This window comes from Castanea sativa, chromosome 2, assembly GCF_040712315.1.
Source record: "Castanea sativa cultivar Marrone di Chiusa Pesio chromosome 2, ASM4071231v1".
NCBI classification, from domain to species: domain Eukaryota; kingdom Viridiplantae; phylum Streptophyta; class Magnoliopsida; order Fagales; family Fagaceae; genus Castanea; species Castanea sativa.
This window is the reverse complement of record NC_134014.1, coordinates 16,243,351-16,259,340: the sequence shown is the minus strand read 5'-3', so window position 1 is coordinate 16,259,340 and position 15,990 is coordinate 16,243,351. Positions and strand designations below refer to the sequence as shown.

The following is a 15,990-nucleotide window of genomic DNA, read 5'->3' as shown; positions in this document are numbered from 1 at the left end:
TTACATTCAAAAATTGCATTCATACTCTACTGTTCGTTTAGATTTAAAACCCTTTGTGATTAGATGTTTGTTAAGCAATATTAAATAAGCTTAAAATGACATTGTTTTAAAATCTATTAAAATTATATAAAATATTATTTTTATAAAATTGCCATTTACTTACACCTTTAAAATTTAGGATAATTATGATTTTATCCCTTAAAGTTTAAAAATACTCAATGAACATTTCATCACGGTGCATAAATGAAATGACTTAAATGAATCTAGACCATAAGTAAGAATAAGGGTCTAAATTACGCCATCTCAGCAACTTTTGCTAAGGTCTTAGCCTTTAAATCTTTTTGAGTGGGAGATTTACCAAAAACTAAATTATTCCGATTTAACTAAAGAACCCAGACCGCAATGGGGAAAATTAATAGCCCAATCTAACTCAGAGCCACGGTACTGCCTCATCCTCTTACAATTAGTTCTCAACCACACCATAAGGTAAGGACCAAAAAAAGAAGCGGCAGAGTAAGGGGGAGAAAAAGAATTCTAGAAGAGTTGGGCCTTAGGACAATCTCTAAGGGCATGAGTGATTGTTTCAGGGGCTGCATTACAAATTGGACACAAAGGAGTGATGTTCATACCTCTTTGGGCGAGGATTGCACGAACCAGGATGCTATGATGACTGCATTGCCAAAGGAAGCACTTTATTTTTGGAATGGCAGAAATTTTCTAAACCAACTCCTCATTGTAAAGCCGAGTCATAAGCTTAGGCTCATTGGTAATCGCTATACAACAAGCATCTTTGAGCTTGAATTCTCCACTGGGGGAAGGACCCCACGATAGCTTGTCCTCTCTTCGACTTGAAAAAGGCATTGGGGTGGCTTTAATGTCCAACAGAACCTGTTTGGGAAGAACAAAAGACAACCTCTCCCATTTCCAGCCAAAGAAGCTAGCCATATCCTTTAATTTGATATCCTCTTCATCTCTGTTTAGCAGACCAAAAATGCAGCTTCTGAGAGTACCAGTGCCCATCCATTTATCAAACCAAAAAGAAAGGCAGCTATTACTTCCAACTACCCACTTGGCTCACTTTTTAACAGTATCTTCACCCATCTTAATGCCAGTCCAAGTGGTTGAGCAAGAGACAATGTTAAGTAAGTTTGGGGATCTTCTCCTCTGCCCTCGGTACTTATGGGAAAGAACTCAAACCCATAACGTTGCTTTCTTAGTTTTAAACCTCCAATTCGGCTTAGCTAATAGGGCAGTATTTTTCGGCTTCGCTGCTTGAATGCCTAAACCTCCTTCCTCCTTATCCCTTGTGACTTTGTTCCATCCAATAAGATGAAGTTTCTTCTTACTATCCGATGAACCCCATATAAAGTTTCTATTCAACCAGTCAACACCTTTAAGGATTTTTCGGGGGGGGGGGGGGGAGAGAGCCACGCATTGCATTGTATAGTTGGGAATGGTGGAAGTCACCGATTGGGTCGGCACAATTCTCCCTGCGAAAGGTAACAAGTTAGCCTTTCAACCTGCTAATTTACTTTGAATTCGATCAATAATAAACCCAAAATCTTGCGATGTACCCTTATGCTTAATGGGAAACCCCAAATACTTCCCAAGGAAAGGGGTGGATCTAAAACCCAACACTTCTCTAAGCTCTTCTTTAGAATTTTGATCCACATTAGGAAAAAAATAGACTCGAGACTTCTCTTCACTGATTTTTTGCCCCGAGAGAGAACAAAAAGTATCTAGCACATCCCTAATTGCAGTGCAATTTTTTCGGTTTGCCTTTGCAAAAAGCATAAAGTCATCCGCGAAAAATAAGTGCGAAAAAGCCGTACCCCTCTACAAAGATTTGATAGGATTCTAAAGCCTCTCTTTGCATTTACCTTCAATTAAAGCCCTCAACACCTCCATACAGAGGATGAAAAGGTATGGCAACAAAGGATCTCCTTGTCGGATTCCTCACGAGGGGTGAAAAGCCTCTAAAGCACGAGTCCAAATCTTCTGTCCTACTTTTCCTGCTCCACTCTATAATTCACCAATAAAAACTTGTCACGTGTTTATCTAAGTAATTAAATACTATCATTATTGACTTATTAATGCTACCGTTATTAATTAATAGTAGTATTTAATTAATTAGGTGAACACGTGGCAAGTTTTTATTGGTGGAGTATAGAGTGGAGCAGAAAAAGTGAGACAGAAAATTTGGACTCTTAAAGCACCCACATTGAATAAAACAGAGATCGCCGATGAAGATATGCAACTCATAATTAAAGTTATAGGATAATTATGATTTTATCCCTTAAAGTTAAAAAATACTCAATGAACATTTTATCACGGTGCATAAATGAAATGACTTAAATGAATCTAGACCATAAGTAACAAAAAAGGGTCTGAATTTAATTTTAAAACTTTAAAGGTGGTCAACTTTAAAGGGATAAACTCAAAATATCTCAAAAGTTAAGATATATATAAATTAGTAATAACAAACTAAATAGGACGGAGGGTGCAGAGAAATTTGACTACATAAAGCTGGTCAACAGTCTGAAGGCACCCCGGAAGAAACTTCTTCTTCATCTCCCAAAACTTGGGTCTTAAGTCTTGAGTCTTGAGTCTTCACACACACACCACCCATATATGCAAGTATCCAAGACCAAGAGCTAGCAAAACCAAAACCAAAACCAAAACCATCTTCATTTGTTGGATTTTTTGGGGAGGGGGGGTAAAATTACAGTTTAGTCCCCCAGCAAAACAAAACAATGTCGACGACCGCCGAATCCCTGACCGCGACGCTCCGGCCATGGCGCGATTTCCTGGAGCCAACCTCCCTGAGCCTGCCGGCGTCTATCTCCGAGGCGACGAGCCGAGTCTCCCAAAACCTAACCCACTTCTTCTCCAACTACGCCCTCGTCATCCTCCTCGTCCTCTTCCTCTCTCTCCTCTACCACCCTCTCTCCCTCATCGTCTTCCTCCTCATCTTCGCCGCCTGGCTCTTCCTCTTCTTCTCTCGCACCGAACCCCTCTCCCTCTTCGGCCTCACCCTCGACCCACGACTCGTCGTCGGGGCTCTCGCTCTCCTAACCCTCGTCGCCCTCATTTTCACTCAGGTCTGGCTCAACGTCGTCGTTTCGGTCCTCATCGGCGCCGCCTTGGTCACTCTCCACGCCGCTCTTAGGGCCAACGACGATCTTGTGCGCGACTCTCCTTACGGTTCTTTGCTCCCGGACAGTCCTAGGGGAGACTACACTGGTGTATGACTTTGAATCTCTGACCCTTTTGCCCTTTTTCTTTTTCTTTTTTTGGATTATTGTAGGCTTTACAATGAATTGATATTCGAATGATACACACGCTTTGGTGATTTTTATTTTCATTCTAGTATTGGGGGATTACGCTTTATAGTCTTTTTGTCAATTTGTGTTATTACATGCCCTTACATAATTATGAAACAAAATGGAATGGATCAGATTTCGTGCCCTTACATAATTAAATTGTGTTATTAGGAAAACTTTATGAGTGTATATGTCGAGCAATAAATTCTTCATTCGATATTTCTTATGCTAGGCTTGCATGTGTGTGTTATAGGTGTGTTTGAGCTATCAAGATACATAATAGTTTGGTTGTTAAATAATTCTTGCCTTATATGTGTTACTATCCTTGTGATTTATGTGTTCTTGAATCTAGATTGTCTATGGAGCTTAGTGATTGCTCTTACTTCCACTATCCAAAAGGGCTGTATTTTGAATTTATCTTAATTCCCATATTCTAATCAAGTTATAGGTTCACCATTGTAGTTTTTTACTTAACCGTAAAGGCTGATCAATTAAGGAATTAACAAGAAATATGACTTCGGATATAATAAAATGGAGGAAAAGTATACATGTGGCCAACCCAAACTAAATTTTGGGATTAAGGCTTGTTTGTTGTTGTATTTTGAATTTATCTTAATTGTGTCATAGTTTTTTCTTTCTCATTGGAGAAAATCATCATTTCATGGTACAAGTTCTTAAGCTAGTAGTTGTGATGTCGTGTCGTTCTTATAAACTACCCGATTTTTGATGGGTTAGCATTATAGTTTATCAGTGCGAAATTTGTTCCTTTATGCCGAATGTGTTATTACTTATTGGGTTCTCTCATGCTATTTAAACTTTAAAATTTCCTTCTGATAGTGATTGGCTTAGCAAACTAGCCCAAGATAGATATTTGTCTTTGAAGAGATCAGAAGAGGGCACCATGATGTAATAATTCCTTTGCTTGAGAATTTAGACTCTTTAAATGCTCCCTAACTGTGCTATGCACAATATTTGGTTGGCATAAGAGTCAAACTTTCCACCATTTATATTTTATGCAGACTGGACATGGATTGGAAACTATATACCCACACATATGAATGTTCACTATGATATTTACAGACACAGCTACAAATACAATGTGCTGAAATTTTTCTGAGAGTCTGCATCTTCCTGATGCATTGTGCCATGGTCTAAAATTAGTGATTAGTTTGATGCTTGCATCCGTCATTCTTGTGAAATTATGTGATATATGTTTGCTCAGTGATTGTGATAATTTTAACTGTTTTACTTAATTAATTTTATTTGGCTCTTAGTAATTTCATTTTGATTGAAGTCCTGTCATACGTTTACTCTGCATTTTAAATGCATAGAATGTTTTGTTTAAAATTTAAAAAGACATTTTGTTCCCCATAGTGGAGGCCCTGAATAAAATGGATTTGTAAGCCTTCTATGATGTCCATTCATCTTCGTAGATGATGGAAATAGACAAACCTTATGAGGTATCATGAATGCAATAGACTTAATCAAGTTTTAAGCTCTCTAAAGTCTGAAATTATTCATATCTGTGGCTCATCAATGCGTGCCATTGCTTATAAAGAACAGATCTACATGTGATGAAAAGTTTGGAAGGTAGAATGTTGGTTGCTAATAACCGGCTTTAGCTTTCAGCTCTATCTTGCTAATACGTGTGTGTGTTTTCAAATTAAATTCACAGTAATTTTCTAGATAAAGGGAGGGTTAATCTTAATTTTTTGGGTTGCCTTTTAGCCTCAACTGAGTTTTATTTTTTTGGAGGGGGTGGGGGGAAAAAATATCAATAAGGGAGCCTTTCTTGGTCCATACTTAATTGTACTTGACTTGGTCTTTGTTGTTCAGATTTGTCTTGGCTTCTCAAGAGTCAAGAGTCAAGAGTCAAGACTATTCATTAACATGTGAATAAATTGCTTAAACAACTCAAATACTAAAAATGCAATGGCCTTAGGGGTGAGGAACATGTATCTCGATGGTGTTTTATTATGGTAATTGTGGAAGAAGCAAGGGTTAAAAAAAAAAAAAAAAAAAAAAAAAAAAGAGAAGAGAGAGACAAATGAAAGTCTTAAATAACTCCCAAGATATTTCCGGAAAGTGATAGACTGCAATTCTTGTAATCATTTCATTGAAGGATTTCAAACTGGCCAATTTCAGCTTTGTGGAAAAGCGAGAAAATTTTGCCTGGGTGGGTAAACCTAGAAAGGTTAGAATTCAAATATAATGAAGGGGTAAAACTTAGGTACAATTTTAAGTGCATATATGTATATTGATAATTCAATAGTTACAACGTGGAATGGTGGATTTAAACTTTTGATGTCTTTTCGAAGAAGTGCTAACTAGTTGAGCTACAATATTTTTAGCATTGCATTGAATGTCATTGTCTTTGAAAAAGATAATACTGCTTGTGCTTTATTGTCACTATGTATGTATTTGAATGTAATTGGGAACACCTAACGATTTGCAAGATAGCTCAGTAGTAACGGCTCCCCTGATCCTGCAGTGTTCAGCACTGAATACTTTTTTTTTTTTTTAAATGTCAGTGCTCTACTCTTTAGTCATATTTTGTAGAGAGCACTCATATATTACATAAAATAAAAAATACTAGTGGTCTGGGAGGAGGCTAAAGTGTTTTTTTCTAGTATTTATTTTGCGAGAAGAAAGGAGCCTTAAGTTGTGTTGCTGTTAAATGATCGTGGATAAACAGCTTGGGAAATTGTCTAGTCAGGCTAGTCCATTTCTTAGCATGAATTACTATTCAGTTTTCAATGTTCATAAAAAAAGAGGATGGGGTGTGTATACTCGAAAAGAGGCTAGTACCACTAATAATTTTGGAATGAATGCTACTGGCCTAAAATCTTAAATCCTACGCCAAATGTTCTGGTTCTCATTTGAAAATGATCCGGAATCAATCATAAAATCTTGCCGTTGCTGCTGTATGCTATTGCTATGTTCAACCACGTATAAGTAGATTGAAACTAAAATATATAGTTGACAACATGCAATACTCAATAAAACAAAGTTTCCTTCCAAAATAGTTTGAAAAGAAACCTTCAAACTCTTCGTATATCTTTATATTAAGTGTTAATTTTGAAAATTTAACTATTAGATTATATGTTCTTATTAATTTATTATATTTTTAATGCTTGCAAAATTTAATGAAGATAAAAAATTAATTGGTATATCATCAAACAAATGTTAAAATTTCAAGTTTATATTATTAATCGAATAGTAAATAACATTTGATCTAAACGAAATTTGATATGCATGTTAAAAATATAAGGAATATGAAATTCAATAGTTAGATTTTTAAAATTCAAACAAAAGAAAAAAAAAAGATATATGAGAAGTTTGAATAAGTTTGGAGAGAAACTTTGTTCTCCTAAATATAGGTTAACTTTCATATTTAGTCGTCCTCTAACCTTATAATGTCTTTACTATAATTTGATTTTAAAATGTCATTTTAATAGATGGAAAATAATAGCATAACAAATAAATTCATGAAACCAATATCATGTTAATGTTATGGTGCATATATGGCATGAAATTCATTTATCACGTTTGTATTTTTCTATCCATCAAATGGCAATATAATTTTTTTGAAACAATTTTGTCAGTATAGAAATCAAAGTGAAACAATTTAAAGTATAACGAGGAAAGGAAGTTATCTATACAGAGTTGAAAATCCCAAGAATTGAAAGAGATTAGAATTCAGCGCGCGCACGCACACACACACACAAAAAAAAAAAAAAAAGATTAGAAAATGTGTATATATTTTTTGTCCATATTGGGGGATTTTATAGTTCTTGGTATAATGGCTAGGGCAGTATATCTATGCTATCCTTATCAATTGTTCCTTCAATACTATTTGATCCTGGTAACACCAGACACGTTACCTGCCAAATTAGACTTGCATGAAAAAAAAAAAAATGTGCATTGCTTTAGATTTGTGATTGTCGTATAATTTGAATCCATAATTTAAACTAGCATCACATCTTAGATTACTTCATTTAAGTATGAGCAAGTTTTATAAAGCAAGAAAAACTCCTATAGTGAAAGCGCATATATATCCACATAGCATGTATATGCATGCCTGAACGCAATAAAACATAAGGGAATTTAAGATTTTCCATGCAAATGCATGCTGGGAGGATTTGTGCTGCCTCGGATTGCCTTGGCTGAGATAACTGTTGGGATACAGCTGACTAAGCATCATTGAAACATGTTCATGGGAGCTGGGCTTTTCGACAATAAGACAGAACCATCACAAAATTCTTCGCGGAGCTGCCCACAGATGCATTTATTCCTTCTGATGATGGTGCTGTCTGCAACCATATATCTACCAAGTTGTGAAGTTGCAGTGTAGAAATCACAGGCTGACCCCGCAGCAAGATCTCCACCTGTAGGAAAATTTTCCTTTTAGAAAACAAATCCCCCATCCACAATTCCATGTTTCATATGGTGGCCACATAGAGAAACAGCATAGTGTAAAATGATATGTATAGCCCAAGGACAGAAAAAACTAGGCAAAGATAAAGTTACCTCAGCCTCACTAGCAAGATGCAGTTTTTGCACAAGATACTTTTTGATAAATGAAACGGGTAAACTACCATCCCTGTGACAGTTCGAAGAACAAATCAGTAAAATTGGGAGTATTTTCTCAATGAAGTTACAGAAGTCATCTATGCTAAGAATTCCAGTAAAATATTATTTTAAAGAGTGCTCTCATTTTATGTTGATGCAGAGCCCAACAAAGGCAAAAGGCACATATATGCAGCACCCAGCACCAATTACACTAATTGGATGAACTCAAATGCATATGTGTCACCTGTAATTCTTAATCATACAGGAACTTTCATGAAAACAATGATATTAATAATATAATGAACTTCAGACATTTAGGCATATTGCCTTTCCCCATTTTCAATGCATGATGATTCCATCATATTCTCCATGGCACTCAAAAGGCATTAATCAATCCCTCTTGGTTACCCGTTCAAGGTAATAGAACTATTAACAAAGATGATAATTAGGATACTTCTAGGATTGCATACAAACAAATCATTCAAGCTTTTGAATATCATACATTATTATGGATCCAATTCCGTATTAACTGTAAAAATGAGAACTTTTTCATTGATAAAAGGAATATCAACAAAATCTAATGCAAGAACTGTTTAATTTTAACAATACAAAAAGATGAGACTTTTTTAATAATGAAAAATTTATTCAGAAACAAGCAAGATCGCATACTCCAAGAAAGAAAATAAAAAAGAAGCAAAATGTCAAGAAGGGAGCTTTCGTTCTATAGAAACAAATATAAGTTGGATCATCCTGTCAACATTTATGATTTCCCCAATTAAGGTGAGATTAATGAAAAGGAAGTTATAATTGTACCCAAAATAGATTTTTATTTTTATTTTTATAATTCAATAGTTACAATGGGGGAGGGGGAATTTAAACCTTGGATGTTTTCCTTGGAAACACCAGGAGATACCAATAACGTCATATGATTTTGATTGAGTATTATGGATATATTATCTTTCATCATAAGATGCTGGTCTATTTAAATTTTTATGACATTTGAAGGCATAAACCTGGACTCATTATGAAATACTATAGAATCTGATGCAGACAATAAAGAAGAGTTGAGTAAAAACAAGATTAAATGTGCAAAGTTCTAAGAATTGTGGCCCAGTTTTGATACATGGTCTGCTTGGCACCTTTCATACGTTATTTTAGTCATTATCAAGTCTTAGGATTAAGTTTTTTTGGTTAGAAATTTGTTGGTTTAGTTTTAAAAAGTATTAACGAAATAGAGAAAGTTTAGTAATTTCAGGATTTCCAGGAATGGGCTGTCCTAGAGGCCCATTACTCTTTTCCTGTGTTTGAGTTCTTTTCCTATTTGGTTTAGAAGTTCTTAAGTGCTTTTTTTTTGTTATTAGTAATCCTAGTCATTCTAGGAATAGTTTATTTAATGCACAATACACTATCAGTACATTATCATACAGAGTTAACTAGTGAATTTAAGGGTCAATTGCAATAGTGTCCTAAAAATAAAAGAAAAAAAAATGCAAACCAATTTTCTAATTTCACCAGGGCCCCCCTCATACTATCAGCAAACAGAAAGGTTTTGATACTACAGAATTCAGAAAGAAATGTGCTCCTCGGCCACCAATTGTTGTCCTAGTTTCTTTTATTTACTGCATGTCATTATTTTGTAATACCAATATATTTCAGTTTTATAGCTATGAAAGGAAGCAGATAGAAAGGGATCATCAACAAGCCTTGATAATTTTACGTCTTAAGAGAGTCTGATCTTTCTTTAGGTAACAAACAATAAAGCATGTAATGTGATATGGTGCCCTCATTTCAAATTTATTACCATATAATATGTTCCACAAAAATAAAAACATACTGCAAAAGTTTGCATGTAGGGGTTAGCTTGGGATACCCCATGGCCTTAGGTGAAGTTAAAGTCAGTTAATTTTTTAGTATTTAAGCCTAACACTAGGTCTGTAAAGTTCATCCTTAGTCTACCTAGTTGGTAAAAAGCTAGGGTGGTTCAGTTCAACCTGATGTTTGCAGCCTAAGTAACACAGACTAATAAGTGAGCTAACAAGGAACACTGAAATTACAGAAATTCTTGTTTCTACCCAAAAAAAAATGTAAAGAAAGGAATATTCAATTGGAAGATTTGTAGGTTTATAAAATCTGTCTTAGGAAGCATAATATTTCCATCAGCAGAATTATCCCATACCTTACATGGGTAGATCACTGCACAGTATACATTTGTGCATATTTCAATAATATAGAGTATGGGGCTGTTCACCCTGTTTCTATCACATTTCTATACTTAGGTGGCTTAGAAAGTGCTCAAGTCTCAACTCATCACCCTAGACAAAAAGATGTTATCTATATTTTAATCAAATTCTAGTATGGAAGTTTCATTTTAGTCGAGCACATTTTTATGGTTTTTCTGCTTATGTCTTAGGTTTTATACTAAATAATATGTTCCTCATTGATAGGTTACTTGTCCTTTTCTTTATCAGCATGCTCCACCTTCATATGTTCAAAGTTGTTATGTCTTAGGCGTCAGCAATTGGTTAATAAGGTGTTGCAAGATTATAAAAATCCCTGATATTAAATTTTCTCTATTGGAATTGACCTAAATGTCTGTACCAAATTATGTTTATGTAGAATTACTTGAAATTCCTTGTCCAAGCGGGAAACAAATGCCAGACTACTAAATATGTATCTGAGAAAGTACTACAAAAATTCTATAGAAATGTTCATTTTCTAATCTGACATTTTTCCCTAAATAAATCCTCACTTGCACTGTATTAAGTTTTTAAAAGTATGTGACAAAAAGTATTCAGTCAAAACCTTGCAACTATCAATCGACTGAAAAAAATTTAAGAAAAATGATAAGACACACCCCATGCTCCAAATAAGGCATCATCAACCTGGACTAGAGCACATTAAGGTAGCGTTTGGATTGCGTTCTGACCACAACGTTTTGTGTTTTTTTTTTTTTTTACTAGTGCCTCTTGCAGTGTTCATGGGACATAAACAGTGCATTAAGGCAAATGAACAGTGTTTTCATTTATGAACAGTAACCGGATTTTTTTATTTTATTTTATTGTTTCAGTTTTCAACAAAATAAGTGACATCCAAACGGACCTTAAGTGTAGCATAACAATAACATTCTAATATTTCATAAATACCAAAGTACCTCTGAACTTATACCAAAACGGACAAACATGGTGCAGAGAAGGACTTCAAACACAAATTTTTTTATTTCTCATAACTAAAATGGACAAGAATGGACAAGAATGAACAAATCAATAATACAAGTGGACAGCAGGAAGCGGGGTTAATGAAACTCACTTAACCCTCAAGTAGCAAGAGGATATCTGTGGCAATGGTGCATCTTGTCCCCTGAAACCATTAAGCACAAAATCAAAACTCAGTAATTGAGATAGGATAGAATAACTCTTTGATGATGAATTATTTTATTACACCAAAGAAAGAAAGCTCACTGATCATTAGAAGAGACTAATGAGAACCAAATTGGACTAAATCTTCTGTCACGTTTACTATTTGCTTTAACCATGGCTTGTGCTGGAAACTTCAATCCCTTAGAGACAGCTCTTCTTTGTTGAACACCTGGCAACTTTCTAGGTTTCCTTGAACCTGATGGTGTAGGAGTTGAGCCATTTTCATCTCCATGGCCTTTTAATTTATTACCATGTTCCTTAATTTTGGTTTTTGGTACATTTGTTTCATTGTCACGGCCATCAGACAGCACTGGTTTGTCCACGGGCCCATGCCTGGTCAACTTAATAGGCCTTGTTTTGCTTGCAGCTTCCACCAGCTCATTCAAGGGTTTCCACATGTCAGTTTTCCCTTCACATGGTTTAGCATGGTCCTCTGTATCTTTATTAGACATGTTTTGCTTAGATGACTCAGTATTAGAAGAATTCTGCATCACAAAGATAATTATCAAGGAAATTGCTATAAATTAAAGGCATACTCATGTTCATAATAATATACAGGCAACCAAACTATCAGAAATTTTCCTTTTTCCTTCTTAATAAAATATATAGGAAAAAAAATTAAATTTGAGTAAGCTCAAGTAAAAAAAAGCTTTTGATCCTTTACCTGCTTTCCATTTTGTGGAATTTCACATAGAGTCTCTAGTGAGCTTAAATTTACAGGGGAATCCTCCATTGTCTTATCATCTTCCACTTCATTAACAGGCCTGTCAACAGAATGAGTGGATTCTTGTAGAAAATGACGCTTTCTTGCAGCACTTTTCATTCTTCTTCCAATCAGACCAGACTGGGCTGATACACTTGGTGTACTGACCCCCAATGAAGACAGAGATCTCTCTTTCCTTTTGCCTAGCAATGGAACTAAGGGCACAGCTTCAGGTGCCACAGCCTTTTTTATTTTTAAAGGGAAGAGTTTAGCCCTTAAATCTTGCACATTGTGGTCTGCCCTGCAGTTTAGTACAAAATTGAAGCAACTTAAAAAAAAATTAAACAACTTCTCCGGTCAATTTTATGAATACACCTTTAATTTTTGTTGTTTCTTGTAATTTAAAAAGATATAATTTATCAAAAATGGCTTTTTAAATGTGACATTGTAAGTCAGGAAACCGAACAACAGCCTCAGGCATAGAATGGGCTACATGCAGTACCCATGCACGCACAAACACGCACGCACAGAAGTGAGAAACCAAAGACCCTGCATTAAGTGGTGGAGGGGGACTATTCAGGCTTTTCTTCATCATGATCATCAAAATTTCAATCATTAAGATCTATGATTTCTGCTATATATAACTTTATTTTTAATTTAAAAGTTAAACGAGAATGCATCAGAATAGCCCCCAAGAAGACCATGAATTTTGTAAAACCATGGCAGTACTTTATGCAACAATACATCAAACAAATTCAAATTAAATGAAAACGATTCCTTAAGGTAATCAAAATGGGACTACTGGTTCATACAATCCAAAAATAACTGAAATGGGCTATACCACCAACCATCCTGTAAATGGAATTACATTTGGACAAATTAGTTCTACCAAACTAATTGATCAACAGTTGAATAGCCTGCCCAATTTCCGAAAGTGACTAATTTTTCCTTTCTAACATACAAAACCATGTTTCCTACTACAGTTATATGTCATTTATAGTAGACCAAAACACTTTCCCTGCTGGAATTACTACATCCTCCACACAGGAAAATAAAACAAACAAGCAACCTTATAAATCACAACAATGTGGAGTGTCATTGAATCAAATGTACCGTTCCTTTGGCTTTGCGATTACTGTCTACAATTCTTCTGGCTTGGCAAGCACAGAAACAAAAGGAAGTAGTTAATTCCATGAAACGCATTTTATTAAAAGAGCCAAATAATTTTTTGCTTTAGCAAAGATGGCATAATTTCAACAGAGTATGTAACTTAAATTCATCTTTTCCACATGTATTGGTGGAAAGAAATATAAAGAGGGGGTCAAATTTATGGTCGAACTGAGCTTAAATGTTTAAATAGCAGAGAGAATTCTCATTCAAATATCTGAAATATATTTTGTTTTCATAACAATATTACATTAATGAACTATATAATTGCAACATTCCACAGCAGAAATATGCCTAAACCGCACAGAGGTATTGTGTAGTTTCCTATAAGTTTTACCCAGAGGGAACATGAATCATGCATTTTGATGCTTCCAACTAAAACATATCGATGCAATAATCTTACATTAAGCAAAAATTTAATTCCAACTTTAAGCATACAATCTATCACATCTTTTGGTCACATGTAACACAATAAACACTAAAAAATAATGAAAGAAGTTATGGATATGACAATCATCAGTTCACTCATTCCATGTTAAATATGCCCAATAGTTGCTAGTAAGTAAATTAAAGGTTGAGTTCCTTGCTAGTGGTTGAGCAAAATGTGAATCATATAATGCTGGAATGACAAGAAAAAGTATAACTTTGGCATCTGTAGAGTTACCATATTTATAAAGCAAGTCTGAAATTTGTAAATTTTCAAAATCATAGGAGCAATGATGATGAATTACCTTAGTTTCTCTAGTGGAGAGCAACCTAAATCTATATTGCACACTGGACAGGAGTTCACTTCCTCATCTGTTAACTTCTCGTATATGCATCCCCTGCAAACTGTTTCCAAATTTATAAATTACAATAATTATATATTGTTTGATAATGGATACTTCATAAGCATTCATGCAACTTGCAATGCACATGATACTGAAAGGAAATACAGTCTTTGATGCAGCCTATATGCTTCAATCAAATTTTTTTCAAGGAAACAAAAATTAATTAGATGGAAAATAAGGAAATTATTTTTGTTACATGCAAGAACTAGAAATTTAATTTTTTGAGGAGTCTCAATAAAATTTCTAAGTTACACAGCCGCAAACAATCCAGCCATAGGAAGTGTATTGCTTTGAAGCACTTCCATTCATAAGACCAAACTATTTGAAACACCAATTTTTTCCAAAAATAGAATATTGCCAACAAACTTTATGGTTATAATGCAAATCATACTATGCATCAAAATAATATAATAAGCATCAAAATATCAAAATTGCCCCTTGTTTTAGTATACAAAGGATTATATTTCAAAGCTAGAGTCTAATAATTTACTAGGATTACTAACATGAAGAGCATTATTCAAGTTGATAACAATAAACCAACATGACAAAAATGCAAATTGAGGAAGACCCAGTTCATAAAAACGAAAATTACAAAATACCCAGATCACAAAAGAACACAGAGAACGTAAACTACAAAGAACCGAGACAAAAGGAACGAATACACCACGTAAAATCACAAACAAAAAATCAGAAATTGGAGGAACACAGCGTGAGAAACAGAGAGAGATTGAGAGGGAGAGAAGCACTCACAGGTGTGGAGGCACTCAGATATGGTGGTGGCGTCAATGAAAAGCTTATTACATAAAGGACATGTCATGCATGCCGCTAGCTTCTCTCTCTGCACCTTCGCCACTTCTCTCTCGCTTGTCGTCATCTTCTTCTTCTTCTTCTTGCTCTTCTTGTTATTCTTCTTCTTGCTCAGACACTGACACGCCCACAGAGAAAAACAAACAAAAGGAACACAATTAATTAATCAAGCAGCTTTCTTGCTCACGTACCCATATGGTGCATGTCACCAATACGCTAAAAATCTTGCACTATTTTCCCGTGGTTCTTGACGAGAAAGACCACGGCAATCACGAAGAATAATCAATCGTGCAACAACACAATGATTGATAATTTTTCTTCTATGTTAATTGGGTGACTCTGTTTGGTTTTGTTAACGACAAGGAAAAGAAGAGAGAAGGAGTGAGATTTTGGAGTATTCGACGTGGGTCTTGTACCATTTGGACAATAGCAAAGTGGTTGATCATTGATCAGTTCGAGGTTCAATAGTTCGAAACCATATACTCACACCCAAACAGCATGAAAAAATAGTTTATATGTTTTCTGTGTGTGTGAGAGTTACGAGAAGTGCAAAAGTGAGTACGGGAGCGAGATATATATATATATATATATATGTAAAGGGGTTAGGACTAGAGTGCACTGGTGGGTGATTTAGAGTTAACCTGCGCACCCTCTAACCCCAATTTTTTAGTGCGTTTTTTTTTTCTTTTTTTTCTTTTTCTGTGTACCACTAACCAGAGTGTTTTTAACGAGGGTTTTCTTTTGTTTTGGGTAAATCCCATTACCCTAATGATTGGTTTAATACTTAATTGGTTTAAAAAATTTTAAAACCAACTAATTTAGTCCTTAAAAGTGAAAAGAAAAATAACTACAGGTTCTAATAATAATTGCTGTTAAGGGACTAAATTAGGTTTAAGAAATTAGTCTGTTTTGAAATATCTTAAACTTGATTAACACTAACTCAAAAAAGCAAATAGAATTTACCCATTGTTTTGATTTAAGCAGGCTGCGCACATTAGCGGAGAACATGTGCTGGTCACGTGATCAGTGTGTTTGGGAATTTTTCGCAAAGTCAAAGAGGATCGATTGTTTGTGCCAAATGGGATGTGGGATCTAAAATCAAGAACTTTTGGGATAGTGTGGATCCCACGCCCACAATGTTTATGATTCCTTTGCATAGACGGCTCTGATTT

General features: G+C 35.0%; 2 protein-coding genes across 2 annotated transcripts; one reads left to right on the top strand and one right to left on the bottom strand.

Moving 5' to 3' along the window:
- The first annotated feature begins 2,542 nt into the window (after nt 1–2,542).
- LOC142623529 (PRA1 family protein D-like) lies at nt 2,543–3,390 on the top strand. Its single transcript, XM_075796966.1, has one exon. It carries the CDS (start codon nt 2,754–2,756, stop codon nt 3,249–3,251), a length of 498 nt encoding a protein of 165 aa, XP_075653081.1. The 5' UTR covers nt 2,543–2,753; the 3' UTR covers nt 3,252–3,390.
- A 3,788-nt stretch (nt 3,391–7,178) lies between these two features.
- Nucleotides 7,179–15,205, bottom strand: LOC142626365 (E3 ubiquitin protein ligase DRIP2-like). Its single transcript, XM_075800187.1, has 7 exons — nt 14,762–15,205; nt 13,913–14,012; nt 11,976–12,315; nt 11,354–11,796; nt 11,202–11,252; nt 7,854–7,926; nt 7,179–7,711 (listed from the first exon to the last, which is right to left on the bottom strand). The coding sequence occupies exons 1-7, from the start codon at nt 14,883–14,885 to the stop codon at nt 7,538–7,540; spliced, it is 1,305 nt and encodes a 434-aa protein (XP_075656302.1). The 5' UTR covers nt 14,886–15,205; the 3' UTR covers nt 7,179–7,537.
- Between the last annotated feature and the right edge of the window lie 785 nt (nt 15,206–15,990).

What these genes read in the sequence shown, in the direction of transcription:
- LOC142623529 (XM_075796966.1), top strand. Translation starts at nt 2,754, where the DNA reads ATGTCGACGACCGCCGAATCCCTGACCGCGACGCTCCGGCCATGGCGC.
- LOC142626365 (XM_075800187.1), bottom strand. Translation starts at nt 14,885, where the DNA reads ATGACGACAAGCGAGAGAGAAGTGGCGAAGGTGCAGAGAGAGAAGCTA. An exon ending in TCTCCACTAGAGAAACTAAG is followed by an intron (nt 12,316 to 13,912) that starts GTAATTCATCAT and finishes ACTAAACTGCAG; the next exon opens with GGCAGACCACAATGTGCAAG. An exon ending in TCTTGCTACTTGAGGGTTAA is followed by an intron (nt 7,927 to 11,201) that starts GTGAGTTTCATT and finishes GAACTGTCACAG; the next exon opens with GGATGGTAGTTTACCCGTTT.